Source organism: Cetorhinus maximus, chromosome 6, assembly GCF_964194155.1.
Source record: "Cetorhinus maximus chromosome 6, sCetMax3.hap1.1, whole genome shotgun sequence".
Classification (NCBI taxonomy): domain Eukaryota; kingdom Metazoa; phylum Chordata; class Chondrichthyes; order Lamniformes; family Cetorhinidae; genus Cetorhinus; species Cetorhinus maximus.
Genome location: NC_135884.1, coordinates 91,625,005 through 91,642,645, shown reverse-complemented (window position 1 = coordinate 91,642,645; position 17,641 = coordinate 91,625,005). Strand labels below are relative to the sequence as shown.

At 45.5% G+C, this 17,641-nt stretch overlaps 1 protein-coding gene across 4 annotated transcripts in view; it reads right to left on the bottom strand.

Moving 5' to 3' along the window:
• LOC144681919 (mixed lineage kinase domain-like protein) overlaps positions 1-17,641 on the bottom strand; it is a 46,168-nt gene that overhangs the window by 18,701 nt on the left and 9,826 nt on the right. For all 4 annotated transcript variants that reach the window (XM_078544080.1, XM_078544081.1, XM_078544079.1 and 1 more), the window contains exons 2-5: positions 15,584-16,045; positions 11,712-11,819; positions 10,574-10,751; positions 7,864-7,961 (exon numbers count right to left, since the gene is read on the bottom strand). In XM_078544080.1, the coding sequence (XP_078400206.1) occupies positions 7,864-7,961; positions 10,574-10,751; positions 11,712-11,819; positions 15,584-16,037 (838 nt within the window). In that variant the 5' untranslated portion in view covers positions 16,038-16,045. The remainder of the gene's footprint in view (positions 1-7,863; positions 7,962-10,573; positions 10,752-11,711; positions 11,820-15,583; positions 16,046-17,641) is intronic.

Below are 17,641 nucleotides of genomic sequence, written 5' to 3'. Positions count from 1 at the left end.
GTAAAAGGTCTCCTTTTTAGTTCTTAATTGGCTCCACCCTTCCTTTGACCACACATTTACTATTCATGTATTTTATGAAAGAATTTTTAGGTTCTCTTTTATGTCCCCATTTTATGGGGAATAGTGGGGAAGTGTTGAAAGGATTAGCAGGTTGATTACCAACTTAAATCATGTCATGAACATTCCTTCCATGATCAACAAGTCTTGGAGCGGGAACTATAATTGGAGCTTCTGGCTCAGCGGGAGGGGCACTACTAACTAAGCCACAAAACCTCTCTTAGTTGGTAGCTATACAGCTTCTGAACTGTATTTCTTCAATTAAAGAAAAAGATGCTCCAAACACTAACAAAAGCTACTGCAAATAGAAAATTCAATCTATGAATTATCAATCATGATCAAAATGGTTTCTCTGGTTCAGTGCCAATAGCATCTGCCAAAGGCGCGATCAATGGAGCTGTCAGGAAGTACTGGGAGAGTTGCTCAGGGCATCTTCCTCTATCATACAAACATACGAATTAAAAGCAGGAGTAAGCTATTTGGCCCATTGAGCCTGCTCCTCCATTTGATAAAATGGTGGCTGATTAGATTATGGCCTCCACTTTCCTGTCTACCCCCTATACCCCCTTTGACTCCCTTGCTGGTCAAAAATCTATCTAACTCTGCTTTAAAAATATTCAATGACCTTGTCCCCACTGCTCTCCAGAGAAGAGAATTCCATAGACTAATAACTCCCTAAGAGAAAAAAAAATTCTCATCTCCATCTTAAATGGAAGACCTCTTATTTTTAAACTGTGTCCCCTAGTTCTAGTCTCTCCCACAAAGGGAAACATCCTTTCAGTATCCACCCTGTCAAGTCCCCTCAGGATCTTATATGTTTCAATAAGATCGCCTCTCATTCTTCCAAACTCCAATGGATATAGGCTCAACTTGTCCAACTTTTCCTCATAAGACATCCCCTTCATCCCAGGAATCAGTCAAGTGAACCTTCTCTGCACTGAATCACAGAATCACACAGTGCAGAAGAGGCCCTTCAGCCCATCGAGTCTGCACCGACACGTGAGAAACACCTGACCTACCTACCTAATCCCATTTACCAACACTTGGCCCATAGCCTTGAATGTTATGACGTGCCAAGTGCTCATCCAGGTACCTTTTATAGGATGAGGCAACCCGCCTCCAGGCAGTGCATTCCAGACCGTCACAACCCTCTGGGTAAAAAAGTTTTTCCTCACATTCCCCCTAAACCTCCTGCCCCTCACCTTGAACTCATGACTGACCTTTCAACTAAGGGGAACAGCTGCTCCCTATCCACCCTGTCCATGCCCCTCATAATCTTGTACACCTCGATCAGGTCACCCCTCAGTCTTCTCTGCTTCAACGAAAACAACCCAAGTTTACCCAAGTTTCATCCCAGGCAACATCCTGGTGAATCATCTCTGCACCCCCTCCAGTGCAATCACATCCTTCCTATAATGTGGCGACCAGAACTGTACTCCAGCTGTGGCCTCGCCAACAACTCCAACATGACCTCCCTACTTTTGTAATCTACGCCTCGATTGATAAAGGCAAGTGTCCCGTATGCCTTTTTCACCACCCCACGAACATGCCCCTCTGCCTTCAGAGATCTATGGACACACACGCCAAGGTCCCTTTGTTCCCCAGAACTTCCTAGTGTCATGCTGTTCATTGAATACTTCCTTGTCAAATTACTCCTTCCAAAGCGTATCACCTCACACTTTTCAGGGTTAAATTCCATCTGCCACTTATCTGCCCATTTGACCATCCCGTCTCTATCTTCCTGTAGCCCAAGACATTCAACTGCTTCCAATATAATTGTTTTAAATTCCTCCCTTTCATCTCTTGATTTACAATTATTTTTGGGATGTTATTTGTATCTTCCACATTGAAGACACGCATAAGTGCATCTGCCATTTCCTTATTTCCCATTATTAATTCCACAGACTATCTTTGTGTATCCACTGTTGTTGGATCCTGATCACTAGTTTAGTTGGACTAATGGATCCAGGTTGCACACTTGTTTCAGGATGGCCGAGTTGGTACCATGGACAGAGTAGATCAGCAGACAGTTCTTATGGAGAACACATTCTATTTTTTTACAAAGGAACTCAGCAACTACACTTGAGTGCTTACAACTCAAACCCTGTCTCTACATTACAGACTCTAAGTCTAGACTACTGACTATGAAGACAGCCCTATTGGATACTAAGATCTTCCATTATAACATTCTTCTTAAAGGCATATTACACATCAGATTACCACAACTGTGCACCTCCTGCTCACACTAAAATCACAGCTTACCACAAATGTGATTTCAAGCATGATATAAAATGCCAGCTGGGAGAAGGCACTATGCTGGCTTGTGCTGTTTGTTGGGATCAAGTGGGAAGGATAATCTATTTTCCTGTTCTTTCAGCAGGAGAAACTTTAGAAGTGGGGCAGTGGGAGTTTGGTACTCGAAGTTGCCACATCTTCTTCTAATTATGTTGTCAGCCAGTACTTCCCACTGACGAGTCCTTCCAGTGTAAAGAAAGAAAAAAAAATTGCATTTATATAGCACCTTTTGCAACAAATCAGGCATCCAAAAGTGCTTTACAGACAATGAAGTACTTTTGCAGTGTCGTCACTGTTGTAATGTGGGACACATAGCAGCCAATCTCTGCACTGCAAGGTCCCAGAAGCAGCATTGCGATAAATAACCAAATAATCTGTTTTTAGTGATGTTGGTCATTAAATACTGGCCAGTGCTCTGGGGAAAAGAGTCCAGCTTTTCTTTGAATAGTGCTATGCGGTCCTGAGAGGACAGGCAGGCCCTGGTTTAAGGCCTCATCTGAAAGACAGCAACTTTGCCACTGCAGCACACCCTCTGTACTGGCCTAGAATCTCAGCCAAGATTTTGTGCTCATCTCTCTGGTGTGGGATGTGAACCCATGATCTTCGGACCCAGAAGCAAACATACTCTGAACACTGAAATGTTGCAATGCTTTCCTTTCCTGGTCTCCTAACACTACTGATCCTGTTGTGCGACAGCACCTGCTATTATCCAGAGCCTTGTTCTAATGGCCATTTATCATGCTTGGCCTCAATGTTGTTTGTCTGCAGGCTATATAACCATGGGCAATATTGCAGATCTGCCCAATCCTATTCTCACCGAGCACATAGGCCAGAATTTTACGTCCCGTGGGCAGGTAGGCATGCGCCTGACCCGATCGGGCATAAAATAGTGCGCGATGACATCGGGTGAGCGTCCCGATGTCTTTACGCAGTCACGCAATATTTCACTCGGCGGGCATGAGCGGGTTCCAGAGCTGTGCCCGCCATTAATTAAGAGGCCACTTAAGGCCATTAGCAATCCAATTGACGGCGATTTTTTGTTGCCCGTGCGATTTTGCGCTCGTCACACGGGCAAAATGGGCAGGCAGCCAGCTAACATTTTCAAAAACCTCATCCAAAGGCGGGATAAAAGAGGTCAGCAGCATTGCTAGTGTGAGTAGTGAGGAGTTTGGTACGTAGTTTGATGCTGGTGACGTATTGGTACTTGGCAGCTTCATCTCTGTTCGGGGCTTCATTCTTAGCATTTTCAGGCTTCATTTCAGGACTCCTTGGTGTCTCCAAGGCTCCCAGAGGATTCAGACCGCGTGGACCCGTCCAGGTATCAGACAGCCTTCCGTCACCCTGGTAAAGGGGATTGTGGTCTCTGCTGGTGGCACCTCCTCCTCCGAGGAAGAGAGGGGCAGAAGGGAGAGGAGGCTAGGTGTTCCAATTCAGCTTCCAGGGGAGTGGCCAGTGGGAGGAGAGGCGCAGGCACAAGGGGCACAGGGCTAGCAGAAGACGCCACTATCCTGCTGCCAGATTTTACAGGCGATGATGCAGCTACCTCAATATGTCTGAGGTGCAATGCTGAAGGAGGCTCCGCCTCTCAAGGGAGACCGTGACCTCCATTTGTCAGATGACTGGGCCTGAGGTCAGCTCTGACTGTGTGAATGGACACCCCATGTCAGTGGCTCTGAAGGTCACAGGGGTTCTCAACTTCTATGCCTCTGGCTCTTTCTAGGGGTCAGAGGGGGATCTGTGTGGAGTCTCCCAATCAGCTGTCCACAGTTGTGTGAAGCTGGTGACAGAAGCTCTGTTCAGGCGGGTACTGACCTTTATTCTTTACCATACGGACAGGGCCAACCAGACCGAGTGAGCCAGAGGCTTTGCAGCAATTGCTGGATTTCCCCTCATTCAGGGTGCAATCGACTGCACACATGTGGCCATCAAGGCACCAATGGGTCAGCCGGGTGTCTTCGTTAACAGGAAGAGATTCCACTCCGTGAACGTGCAGATAGTGTGTGACCACAGGATGCAGATTCTGCAATTCTGTGCATGGTTACCCTGGCAGCTCCCATGACGCTTACATCCTGAGACACTCCCAGATGCCGAGTCACTTCAGTGCTCCAGCCCAACTCGATGGATGGCTGCAGGGTGACCAGGGCTATCCGCTGAAGAGGTGGCTCATGACGCCTCTCCGCCACCCAAGAACAGAGGCAGGGAAGTGTTACAATATGAGTCATGCCTCCACAAGGGCGGTGGTAGAGAGGACCATAGGTCTTCTCAAGATGCGCTGCCAATGCCTGGACTGTTCAGGAGGAGCACTACAATACCCCCCAGAACAGGTGTCACTGATAGTGGTTGCATACTGTGCTCTCCACAATCTGGCACTGGCAAGTGGGGGTGCACTGGAGGAAGAGGATCTTGACGCAGCTCCACAGGCCACAGAGGATGAGTCCAGTAGTGAGTCAGAAGAGGAGCATGGTGAGGAGAATGCTGAGGGCGTGGAGGCAGACTTTGGTAACCTCAGGAGGCAGGGACACCAGGGATGCCTTGACCCAATGTTCCTTCAGCTAATCTACCAAAGATTAGCTTCAACCGCATGCCAGGGCTGCTGCCTCCATCCCTTCATTTGAACCCAAAGAACACTCGGGGCCTGTGCAATAAAGTTCAGAGCCACTTACGTCCAACATTACATACTAGCTCGGCCATGAGGGTCAACGCAGTGCTCACGCTCTGCATGGACTCCCCCACCATGGAAACCATGGCACGCACATCCTCATGAATAAAATAAAAAGGTAAAGCATACTCAGGCCATGACAAAAGAAACAAAATTTATCTCATTTTGACAATTCCAAACTATTTACATAACCTCCTCTGGTCTTCATTCCCAGACCAGTATGGATAAAGCAAACATAAATTAACACAAAATCACCTGTGAACTGTCCCTCTTGTGCTCATGGTGCCTTTAACATGGGCTTGCGAGTGCTATGCCTTGGTGCCCCTCCTTGCTGGCACCGACATTGGAGACATCCTGCTGACTCTGCTGTCTTGTTGGCCTTGATGACCTTGGTGGCCGTCCTCTGGCCAGTGGAGCCTGTGCTGGCCCCACCTGGGAGGGAGCGGCCAATGACATGGCTGGCATCTTCCCAGTCATCACAGCCTCATCAGATGTTACAGTCACTGGCGGAGGAGCAGAGGAGCTGCTGCTGCAGAGACAACAAGCAGCTCGTGCACCAACGTGAGGTCGCTCTAGACCTCCCTGCTCACCACTGATGGATGGGCACCTAGCTGAGATACTGGATGCCTCATCCAGCTCCCACACTGGCACTGACCACTTGAGGTCAGTGCCTGTGTGAGGGCTTGCATGTCCGAGCACAACCCTAAGAACCCCTGATTCTGTTCCCGGTGTTGCCTCTCCATGAGAGTCACCACTCTCTCAATGGAGGAGGCAGTGTGCTCGGCCATGAGGGTCAACGCAGTGCTCACGCTCTGCATGGACTCCTCCATCACGGAAACCATGGCACGCACACCCTCATGAATCTCCGTCAGATTCTCCCTCACATCACACTGGACATCCAGCATCTGCCACCTAATGAACAACTCCAGAGGCCCATCATCTGCCTTTGACTGAGCATCGTCCTGGTCCCCAGCAGTTCTCCGACTGCCGGTGCCCTGGGCACTCTCTGCCTCCGCCTGCACCTCAAGCAATAGTGAAGTGTCCTCAGCAATGTGTACCGAGATACTAGCCGTCGATCTAATGCCCACTGAGGTGCTGGTACCTGCGCTGTTGCCTGCTTCAGAGAGCGAGTGTGACGCAGGTGCAACTGAAGCTCGGCGGTTCTCTGGCGTCAGGGGTGGCTCTTCGGGATCCACAGAGCGAACGCCTGCTGGCGAACCTAAGGGAGAACAAGGACACACCATTAGTTAAAGTCATCACACTGTCACTATGCATGCCAGGCACCCTGGTGAGACAATGGAGATCTGCATCATGGTGCCATTGTCTTTTGATGATCAATGGGGATTCCAGGTTCAAGGCTCAAATCACTGAAGAGATTACACAAGAATGGTTTCACAGTTCGAAAGTCTAACCTCTGTGTTCTGCATTCTTAACTTAATCTGGCACCCCTGCCTCTCCATGTCCAGTTGCACATGGAGCGTGCCGACTCTCGAGCTCCAGGGCATCTTGCTCGAACCTGCTGAGCAGCAGGAGATTGTGCAGCCCTCCACTTGTACGTGCCCTCTCTGCTTGGTTATGGCTTGTCTTCTCCTGAAAGAACAGAGAAGCATTGATTAGTCCACTCTGTATCTGCAGCGCCATTGCAGCCTGGCCAACCCCAGCTGAAGAGCACCTCTCAGGGCACATCCGAGTTGTGGTCCTCGAGCCGCAAGGCACTCAGTCCAAGCAGCCAGGGCTCACCCCCTTGGCCAGCTCTGGCGCGATTGACAGTTGGCACTCGGACTCTAACACCCCTGAGGTCCACAGGGGGACAGCCAGACCTTAACACTTCTGCACACTGACCCATGCCAACACAGCACTCACCCTTACTGAGCACAGCAGGTCATTGAACCTCTTCCGGCACTGCACCTATGTGGTGCCGCACCACATCATGGCTGCTCACCAGCGCTGCCACCTCCTCCCATGCCTTTTTTGTGAGGTGCGGTGGCCTCCTCCTCCCATCTCTGGGGACAATAGTGTCCCTCCTGGCAGCCTCCTCCTCCAGGAGGACGGCAAGACACTCGTCGGAAAAACGGGGGGCCAAGTGCCCACTCGACCTGCCCTTCCGCCTGCTGTGTCCACCCGCACTCGACTCCATAGCTTTGGTTTGGGAATGCAGAGGAGACTTCCTTCCGTGGCAGCCTTCCAGGGGCTGCCTGGGCCACTTGGCCCTCCCCGACCAGTCCGGACCCACATTTCACGCTGGGTGGGCCTTAATTGGGCCGTCAAAATCAGGGGCTGATTATGGGCAGCGTACCGTTTCCTGGCCACTCCCGGGCCCGCCCACCGTGCCTGCCTGACAACCTCAAAATCCTGCCCATAGAAATAACCACACCTTCCAGCTGGAGTCATTGGAACAGGAATGGGAACCCTGGCTGGTTTTCAATCTCCTTCCCAGCCCAGGACACTGAGGCCAGTGTTGAGGCCACTGTGTGGGACCAGTTAACTCAGCATAGTCTTACCATATCTATGTCGGGCAGCACTTTTACCAACCAAGCCACTGGGTCAACACAAAACTTCTCTTTCAAAGCAATACCCCACTGCTCATCCATTGTCAAACTGGGCAGACAAACAGGAGAATGCGTAATTAAATGGAAACATAGTGATCAGTTGGAAACAGATAGCAAGTAATAGGAATAAAATAGGAAGTTGCTTTTATTTAAATTTCCTATATTACAACAGTATCCATACTTCAAAAATACTTCATTGACAGTAAAGTGCTTTGGTATGTCCTGAGGTCGGGCAGGACTCTATATAAATGCACAACTCTCTTTTCTGTTCTTCCATTAAATTCATGCCGAGCACTAACTTACCCTTCTGATCAATGCAGATTCCGTAAATTCGTACAATGTTTGGTGATTCAAAATGCTTCATGGTTGCAGCCTCTTTGCGAAAAATTTTCCGAATTTCCCTACAGTGGAAGGAACAAAGGTAAAATGTGAATCCCTGTTTTAGAGTCATAGAGTCATAGAGGTCTACAGCACAGAAAAAGGCCCTTTGGCCCATCAAGTCTGTGCCGGTGAAACAAATACCTAACTATTCTAATCCCATTTTTCAGCACTAGGCCCATAGTCTTCTATGCCATGGCATCGCAAGTGCACATCCAAATACTTCTTAACTATTATGAGGGTTTCTGCCTCTACCACCCTTTCAGGCCGTGAGTTCCAGATTCCCACCACCCACTGAAGGAAAAATTCTTCCTCTCATCCCCTCTAAACCTCCTGCCCCTTATCTTAAATCTATGCCCCCTGGTTATTGATCCCTCAACCAAGGGGAAAAGTTCCTTCCCGTCTACCCGATCTATGCCCCTCATAATTTTATACACCTCAATCATGTCCCCCCTCAATCTCCTCTGCTCCAGGGAAAATAATCCCAGTCCATCCAATCTCTCCTCATAACTAAAACTCTCCAGCCTAGGCAACATCCTGGTAAATCTCCTCTGCACTCTCTCTAACGCAATCACTTCCTTCCTATAATGCGGTTTCCGGAACTGCATGCAATACTCTAGCTGTGGCCTAACCAGCGTTTTATACAGTTCCAGCATAACCTCCCTGCTCTTATATTCTATGCCTTGGCTAATAAAGGCTAGTATCCCATATGTCTTCTTAACCACCTTATCTACCTGTCCCGCTACCTTAAGAGACCAGTGGACATGCACACCAAGATCCCTCTGATCCTCGGTACTTCTCAGGGTCCTACCATTCATCGTGTATTCCCGTGCCTTGGTTGTCCTGCCCAAATGCATCACCTCACACTTATCCGGATTAAATTCCATTTGCCACTGATCAGCCCATCTGACCAGCTCGTCTATATCCTCCTTTAATCTAAGGCTATCCTCCTCACTATTTACCACTCCACCAATTTTTGTGTCACCCGTGAAGTTACTGATCAACCCTCCTACATTCAAGCCTAAATCATTTATATATACCACAAACGGCAAGGGACCTAACACTGATCCCTGTGGAACCCCACTGGACACAGGCATCCAGTCACAAAAACACCCCTCCACCCATCACTCTCTGCTTCCTGCCATTCAGCCAATTCTGGATCCAATTTGCCAAATTGCCTTGGATCCCATGGGCTCTTACCTTCGTTATCAGTCTCCCATGTGGGACCTTATCAAAAGTCTTGCTGAAGTCCAAGTAGACTACATCAAATGCATTGCCCTCATCTACACACCTGGTCACCTCTTTGAAAAATTCAATCAAATTGGTCATACATGACCTCCCCTTAACAAAACCATGCTGACTGTCCTTGATTAATCCCTGCCTCTCCAAGTGGCCCATTCTGGCCCTCAGAATTGTTTCCAATAGTTTCCCCGCCACTGAGGTTAGACTGACTGGCCTGTAGTTCCCTGGTTTATCCCTTCCTCCCTTCTTGTATAATGGTACCACATTGGCTGTCCTCCAGTCCTCTGGCACCTCTCCTGTGGCCAGGGAGTTATTGAAAATTATTGCCAACACCCCTGCTATTTCCTCCCTTGCCTCACTCAACAGCCTGGGATACATTTCATCCAGGCCTGGAGATTTATCTACTTTTAAGCCTGCCACTTAGAACCTCCTCACTTTCTATGCTAATTTCTTTAATTATATCGCAGTCCTTCTGCCTGATTTCCATACCCACATAGCCCCTCTCACTTGTGAACAGTCCCTCTCACTTGTGAACACCGACACAAAGTATTCATTTAGAACCCTATCTACGTCTTCTGGCTCCACACACAAATTACCACTATGGTCCTAATGGGCCCTACTCTTTCCCTAGTTATCCTCTTACTCTTAACGTACTTGTAAAATAACTTTGGATTTTCCTTTATTTTACTTGCCAATGTTTTCTCATGCCCCCTTTTTGCTCTCCTAATTTCCTTTTTAAGTTCCCCTTTACACATTCTATACTCCTCTAGGGCTTCCGCTGGTTTGAACCCTCGGTATCTGCCATAAGCCTCCCTTTTTCTCTTTATCCAATCCTGTATATCCTTCGACATCCAGGGTTCCCTGGATTTGTTGGTCCCACCTTTTATCTTTACTGGAATATGTTGGCCCTGTACTCTCCCTATTTCCTTCTTGAATGAGTCCCACTGCTCTGACACAGATTTACCTAAAAGTAGCTGCTCCCAGTCCACTTTGGCCAAATCATATCTCATCTTATTAAAATCGGCCTTCCCTCAATTTAGAACTCTGATTTCTGGCCCATCCTTGTCCTTTTCCATAACAACCTTGAATCTAACGGAGTTATGATCACTATCTGCAAAATGCTCCCCCACTGATACCTCTACCACTTGCCCTGCTTCATTCCCTAAAATTAAGTCCAGGACCACCCCCTCTCTTGTAAGACCTTCTATGTACTGGCTTAAAAAGCTCTCCTGGATGCATTTTAATAATTCTGCTCCCTCTAAGCATATCACACTATTATGACTAGCCCAGTTAATTTTGGGGAAGTTGAAATCCCCCACTATTACCACCCTATTATTTTAATGCGGCAGAGAGGGAATGTGCTGAATTCAGAGAATGTGTTTTCCAAACTCACTCCAGATTGGAAAACCCAATGTTAAGGAAACGTTTAATGGCCACTGGGAATTTATGCAACATTCCCCTGTAATATCTGGAATTGACAGTTTCCATGAAAGGTTTGTTTTGCACTTCGATTTCCTCTCGCTTTAATTCCAAAATGTCCTGCACTGGGTGAACGGAAGGTTTCTCATTGTCTGAAAGGGAAGGAGAGAAACATTTCTGGGTAAATGCAAGAAAATACAGTTTTGTTGTGTTTTTGCAAATTTCAGTAAAGCACTCCCAGGTCAGGATCATAGATACAGAGTACTGCTCCCTCTACTCTGCCCCAATTAATCTACCACAACCCCAGCCTTAGACCACTCCTTATTTCCCAAATCAGTCATCCTTTGGCCTCTCTGAGTGAATTGCCAATTTGGTGACCACTGGATTGTGGCTGTCCAAATTCATTAATTATAGCCGCCAGCAATGAGAAAAAGTTTCCCCCATCAGTCTGGGCTGGATATGAACCCAGATCATACAGATGAAAAATCAGTGTCCAGCCCAAAACACCATCCTGCTTGCTCAGGGGCAGTTACAGAGGTATGGAAGGAAATGATGGGAACTCTGTGAGGAGCAGTGTCCAAGGATGGAGTTCAGAGATAAACACCATCAATTATCATTTTCCTGCTATTGACCTGTTGGAGGGGTTATAGCTTTCTGGTGGACACCTCAGCTGTGCTCTCCACTGCCGAAGCCAAGTCATATTGTGAGGATTCCAGTTTGAGTAAATCAGGTTACTTTATTGAACAAAGAACTAGCAACATCATATTTAACATTTCCTAGTCACGCTGATGCACAGAAAGGAGACCACCATGTCTTACAAGGTCAGAAAAGTGCTTCTCACCCACAGCTGCTCTATTCCTGAACTTGGTGGTTTGTGCTATGAATTGGGGTTTTGGTCAATTCTTTTGGGTTTGGGGGTGTTAGTCAATTCTCTGTCTAGGTTTGGGAATAGGTTGATAGTCGATTCTGTGACTGGGTCTGGTTTGGTGTGCTGGACAGTTATTTGATTGGGTGTGGTTTGGGGTGTTGGTACTGATTACCTGGCTCAGCTCAATAAAAAGCCAATTTACTTGCTGAATCTGTTGCAGAACCTTTCTTTCTGGTGCACTCACAAGATTCAATTATACGTTTAATGTCCTTCAAGTCCATTTTCATTTCCTCCATGCCATCATTCACAGTCTCCACTGCCTGTTGGATTCTCTCTTCCATTGAATACAATGCTGTCAAATAAGAGGAAGTCAAGAGCCCTTAAGAAATGCAAATTTTTTGCATTTTATTCTCACGCCAGAACACTGAGAACACACAAAGCTGTTTGAGAAATAATCACACACACAAGCATCTCATTTCACTCTGCTTTCAAATGACACATCTTCCTGGAAGGAAGTTTGGCATGCTTTTATATTTGAGGTAGGGAGAAGTGTCAGAAGCCTGCACCATATTTGTGAACAGATGAGAAAGGATTTTCCCAGCACCTTTTACCCCATGAAAATGGTGCCCTGGTAAAACAACAACTTATATTTATTGTGAGAGAATCTGTATTTAAATTCAGGGCTTCTGCTCAAGCACAGAGAGAGGCTGCACACATTCAGTTTGCAGCATTCTTCTGACAGCTGCAGGGATTGGGCAGTGCGTCTGCATGGTGGTGCGACATGAAACAATGACCAAAGGACCTGTGGGTCATAGTGAATGGAAAGGCCCTGGTTAAGTAATAGGTTGTGATGGTAAGACAGTACTTATCAAACATGGCAGTCAAACTGTTAAGGTTCATTTCTCATGATTAATCAAAATTGATTACAAAATCTCAGCTCCAGAAGTAAATGAGGCACCTTGTAACTCATGTGCTCATGCATTTTGTGATGAAAGTCCTGAGGAACAGAATACAACAGATAAAGCATTAGATCATTGTAATGTGATTGATCATAACACACAGGACAAAGCTGTCATGTCCAAAGGCCAATTACACATAGTGGGTACTCAGGTGACATATATTCCAAAGGGGTCTACTGAATGATAATCGTGGGACGTGCAGGAAAACCTATTAACAAGTTTAAATATTGTTGAATGTTCATGGGCATGGCTGAGAAGTGAATCCATCGACCAGCAGAATGGGGTGAAGTAGTGGATAGTAAGAAAGTGCAGTGTATTTATATAAAGTCTGTCTTGAAGTGGCCCTTATGTTAGTAAATAAATGATCACATACCAGAGAAAGCCTCTCGGATAGTGCAAGAGGGCAATCTCACAGTAGCAGTCCTGACAGACAGAAAAGTGCAAGTAGAGGCTTGTAGCTTGAATAGATTCCTTCATTCGTTTATGAGTGCAGGTGCTTGGTTCACTGTTTGTTGATGCTTCATCCTGAGCACTTTTTTTAGCAGATTTTGTCAGTGGTGGTTTGCCATTGCCTTCCACTCTCACAGGCAGGGCGGGGAGGCAAGACACAAGTGTAACTCAGCCAGAACGGGAATCAAACCCACAATGAATCGCACACTGGCACTCGAAGCAGAAATCCTCATCATTGTGAAACTTCGGCAGTTGGCAATAAACTTGAGGATAAACTACTAAAAGAGGCAAAAGAAAGGGAATTAGATAGTTGGAAGGACTTAGGGGTTTTTCTGAACTACCAGATAAGCAGTAACCAGCTTTGTCACATAGGTGAATTTGTATTGACAAAGTCCTTGCGGATGGGACTTACAAGGCTCAAGTGAAGCTAGCTGTTAGGGGTTTTGAAGAGTGACTGGACGATGCAAGTGTTAGAGCGGTCTCTTCCACAGCTGGAAAAGTAGCTCTTTTAGCCATATATCCCTGGGAGAAGAGGTTAATTTACATAAAAGCCATGGACGGGATTTTCTGGCTCCACCTGCCGCCAGGATTGTCTGATCCTGCCGCAAGTCAATGGACTTTTGGCTGGGCTGCCCCATTGCTCGTGGTCGGTCCCACCATGGCAGGGCTGGAAAATCCTGGCCCATGTTTCTGCAGGATGACACTGTTCTGAAAACATCAAAAGAGGCAGCAGATGCAGAAGGGGAAGCTGTGGAAACTAAAAAAAATGCATCTATGATCTGAATGATGCTTCCAGGGCATTGCATTTTTTTGATGAGATCTGTTTTGCTGAAAATTGGATGCGCTCAACCAATAGCAGATCCCAGAATGTTTTAATAGTACCATTGAGAAAAACGTTCAGGTACCTTCATGATGCATGATGATGATTTCTTATGGATTGGCACTGCAGTATTTGAGAAATGTGTCATTAGTAAGATTAGAGTTTAAAATTGGGTGTCAGACTTTTGGGCTTTAAAATATTTTAATTTAGATATTAAGCAGAGTAGGTCTGAAATAACTTTAAATCAACAATTCTGACAATGAGAGAGTGTACTCCCCTCCCAGTTAGCCATACTACACCCTCACAAAATTTTGGTGTTATATCTAAAGAAGAGATAGCAATTGGGAAGCTTGATTGGTCAGCTAAACTGGTTAGCACTCAGGCTAGACCAGATGCTAATTTTGAAGTGTTGGATCTGAGTATTAAGATGAAATACCCTAAAACTGCGAATGTTCTGAGGATAAATAAAGCTCTTTAAAAAAGACAATCTGGAGAAAAGCATACTTAAGTTCCTATCCTTATGTGACCTAATGAACATGAAACAAATCATTTTCAGTGATGTTTCACATTCTAATCTACTTGATGGGTATTCTACTGAAGCTGGTTTCATAATATTTCTGATGGGTGAAAATGGGAAATGTTGTCCTTTAGCTTGGAAGGCTAAGAAAATAAAATAGGGTTGTTGAAAGTACTTAGGCTGCTAAAACACTTTTTTGTAGATGCAGTGGATAAGGGATTCTATTTATCAAATATTTTGAATGAGATTCTGTACAAGTGATGTACTGAAGATAGTACACCCATTGAATGTTATGTAAATAATTGTTCCTTTGGGATAATGTACACTTTACAAAAAATGTGAGTGGGAAAAGGTTATGGATTGACTTTGCTGGCTTGAAACAAATGCTGGGGAGAAACAAAATCTCAAAAATTACATTGGTGTATGCAAGTCATCAACTTCTGATCGTTATGTGAAAATAAATGCACGTGCAAAGAAATTGTTCGGGGTCCTGGAGGAGGGCTGTCTCACAATTTAAATCTTTGTACAGAATATGAAGTTCTTTGATTTAATTTATTTTTAAATTTTAGTTTAACATATAAACTCTATTTTTTATTAAAAAGAGAATGGAATCAATTAATTGTATATTAATTGCACGTAGGTGGTGGACATTAACTGGTGATTCATTTGAATCACTATAAATACACACAGACTGAAACTGTGGTTGTTGGGTTTGGAGGTGTATACTTGCAATGTGTGACTCTGTAAATAAATATAAAAGTGTGTTAAGATTGGCTCCAGTTCTATCCTTCACCAACTGGCTTTCTGGAATATAGCAGAGTTCATTTGTTTGAGCTTCAGGAGTACCTGAAATATCGGCTTTAAATTGCCCTTTAATAGTAAATTTGAAACTCATCCCTTAAGAGAGCAACATGTGGAATTAGCCATTCCATGCTGCCAGAACTATTCAAGTCAAACAACTGAACTTAGCTGTGAAAGAAATATAAAGGTGATTCAGAATGAAGTGGACAGTCAGAGCGGTAGTGCGAATCACCAAGACTTCAGGGTGCCAAATTGCAAAGGCTTGTCATTTTAAATTGAAGGATATGATAAGGTATGACTGTGGGATTGAAATCAACCAGAAAAAGGTAGGCTGAATGCATCAGGGTAGGGGTTTCCCTCCATGTTAGTAGATACAGAGGCAGTACGCCACTGCTCCTCACACCAATAAACACAAACTCCTTCCCTTTACCATGTTAGACAGCTGTAAATGCATTTTGGTGCAATCATTCTGAATGTTTCTTACAATGCATATTTTTTCTCAAATACCTCCTAATAATCTTGGTGTCAAATCAAAACCAAAATGAGCAAATTAAAAACCATACACATACCTTCTTCCAACTTCTTTGCCACCTTATCCAGATGTCTCTGATCTTCCTCTGTGTCTTGCTCATCATCTTTCTTCCTCTGCTTGCCCTCAAACATACTCAACAGTGTTTTGGTTTGTTCAGTCTGCAAGGCCAGGTCCAGGGCTATAGCAGCATCACTTAGTCGCTCATTGAGATGACTGAAGTCTTCCTTGATCTTATAAGCCTTGAAGACCTTGGAGAATCTGTGCTTATTGGTGAAAGACTCAACAAAATCCTTTGCGCTCTCCAGAATCCCCACCATCTCCTTCAGAACCTTTGCCACAGTCAGGTCTTCACCCTCGATGGCCTTCACAGGTTCCAAGAGGTATTCAATCCGAACCTTCAGGCGCTGGCATCGCTTGTGATTCATTTTTACCTCACTGCAGAGCGAGTAAATAACCTTAGCCACACTAAGAACCTTATCAACGCATTCCATACTGATATCTGTAATGACAGAAAATCATCAGCTGTACCTTATCACTCGGAATGGACTGAATGTTAAATGTATGCCGCACTGAATAACAAGGGATGGGCTGGACCTGATGGTGCACCCCCCCAACCCACCACCACCACCACCCCCCCCTCCCCCCCACCCACTGCCACCACCCCACCCCAGTCAATCATGAACTAGCTGTTGCAATCTGGGCAGGAACATGGTTTAATTTAGTCTCACTTATTGGAGTTGGCTCGTTCCTCAGGTTACACACCCCTACAAAGACAGGGGTGGGGAGTTGTTGGTGAGGGAGAGGTGGAAACGTATTTGTTTTTCCAAAGGCTACTAATTTCCATATTAGTATTAATAGACACACGAATGGAGCAAAGCACACTGCTTGCAACTTTGTTCTTCAACTCCAGCTTCCATTATTGCAGAATTATAGAATCTCACAGCACAGGAGGAGGCCATTATGCTTCATGCCAGCAGAGAATCAACCTAAAATAGTAAGCCTCTGCTCTTCAAAATGATAATACCCATGACAGTTTCCTAGGTGATTTATTGGTTAATTACACCATGTGGTGTGGTACTAAACCAGGCATCGAGGAGAATAATCAGCCAGGGCTCCTGTTCTTGATGGATGCCAACTGTCGACCGCTGGAAGGTTGTCTTTGGACACTTGATGAAGCCAATTCACACAACTAACTGACACTGACTGCCTATACTTATTAATGACAGAGGGTGGATTGGGTGAGATGCCCCTCACATAGAATCATACCCCAGTGCCTAAAGCACTGTAGGAAAGTCGATAAAATTCAAACAATTTCAACAATTAGAATATTACCAAGTATTTACAACACAGAAATAGGCTATTCCCCCCAACAGGTCCATACCATTGTTTATGTTCCACACGAGCCTCCTTTCACCCATTTTCATCTAACCCACCGACAAAACCTTGAATTCCTTTCTGCCTCATGTGCTGATTGAACTTTCCTTTAAATGCATTTATGTTCCCTGTTAATTTTCTGACAAATATTGAAGCAAAGTAATTATTTAATATTTCTGACATTTGTCTCTGAACTCGTTGTTAGCAATTGCACTAAAGCATTGTTGGCTGATATGGAACAGCACCAATTGTCCTGGCCCTATCGTGAAGCATGTTGGATTCCCAACACCAGTTGTTACCATGGAAACTCTTTAAACCTGAGGTCACTGGAAATCCTGTTAAGCTCTTGTTTAACCATATGGGGTTAGCAATGGAGTGTCTCTCTTTCCCCTTCTATCAGCTCCCCTGCCTGATTGGTCTCGCCTGCATCTCCACAATAAAACAACTAAAGCATTCAGCCCAGAGGCCTAGTTATTGGCTGAGAACTATGCAGAAACTATAGCCATTACCTACACTGAGCTTATTGATCAAGTTTCGTTCATCTACAGTATCAAAAACAAAAGATAACATGATGTTCCACTAATAGTTCAGACAGTTAATAACTGGGGGCAGGGTGGAGTGCATAGGACTCGCCCAACTGCCTTCTCTTCCGCCAAATTGTGCATGTCAGGTAACCTTGAAGAGAGATCAGTAGTGTCCATCAGCACATTTGACTGGTGGG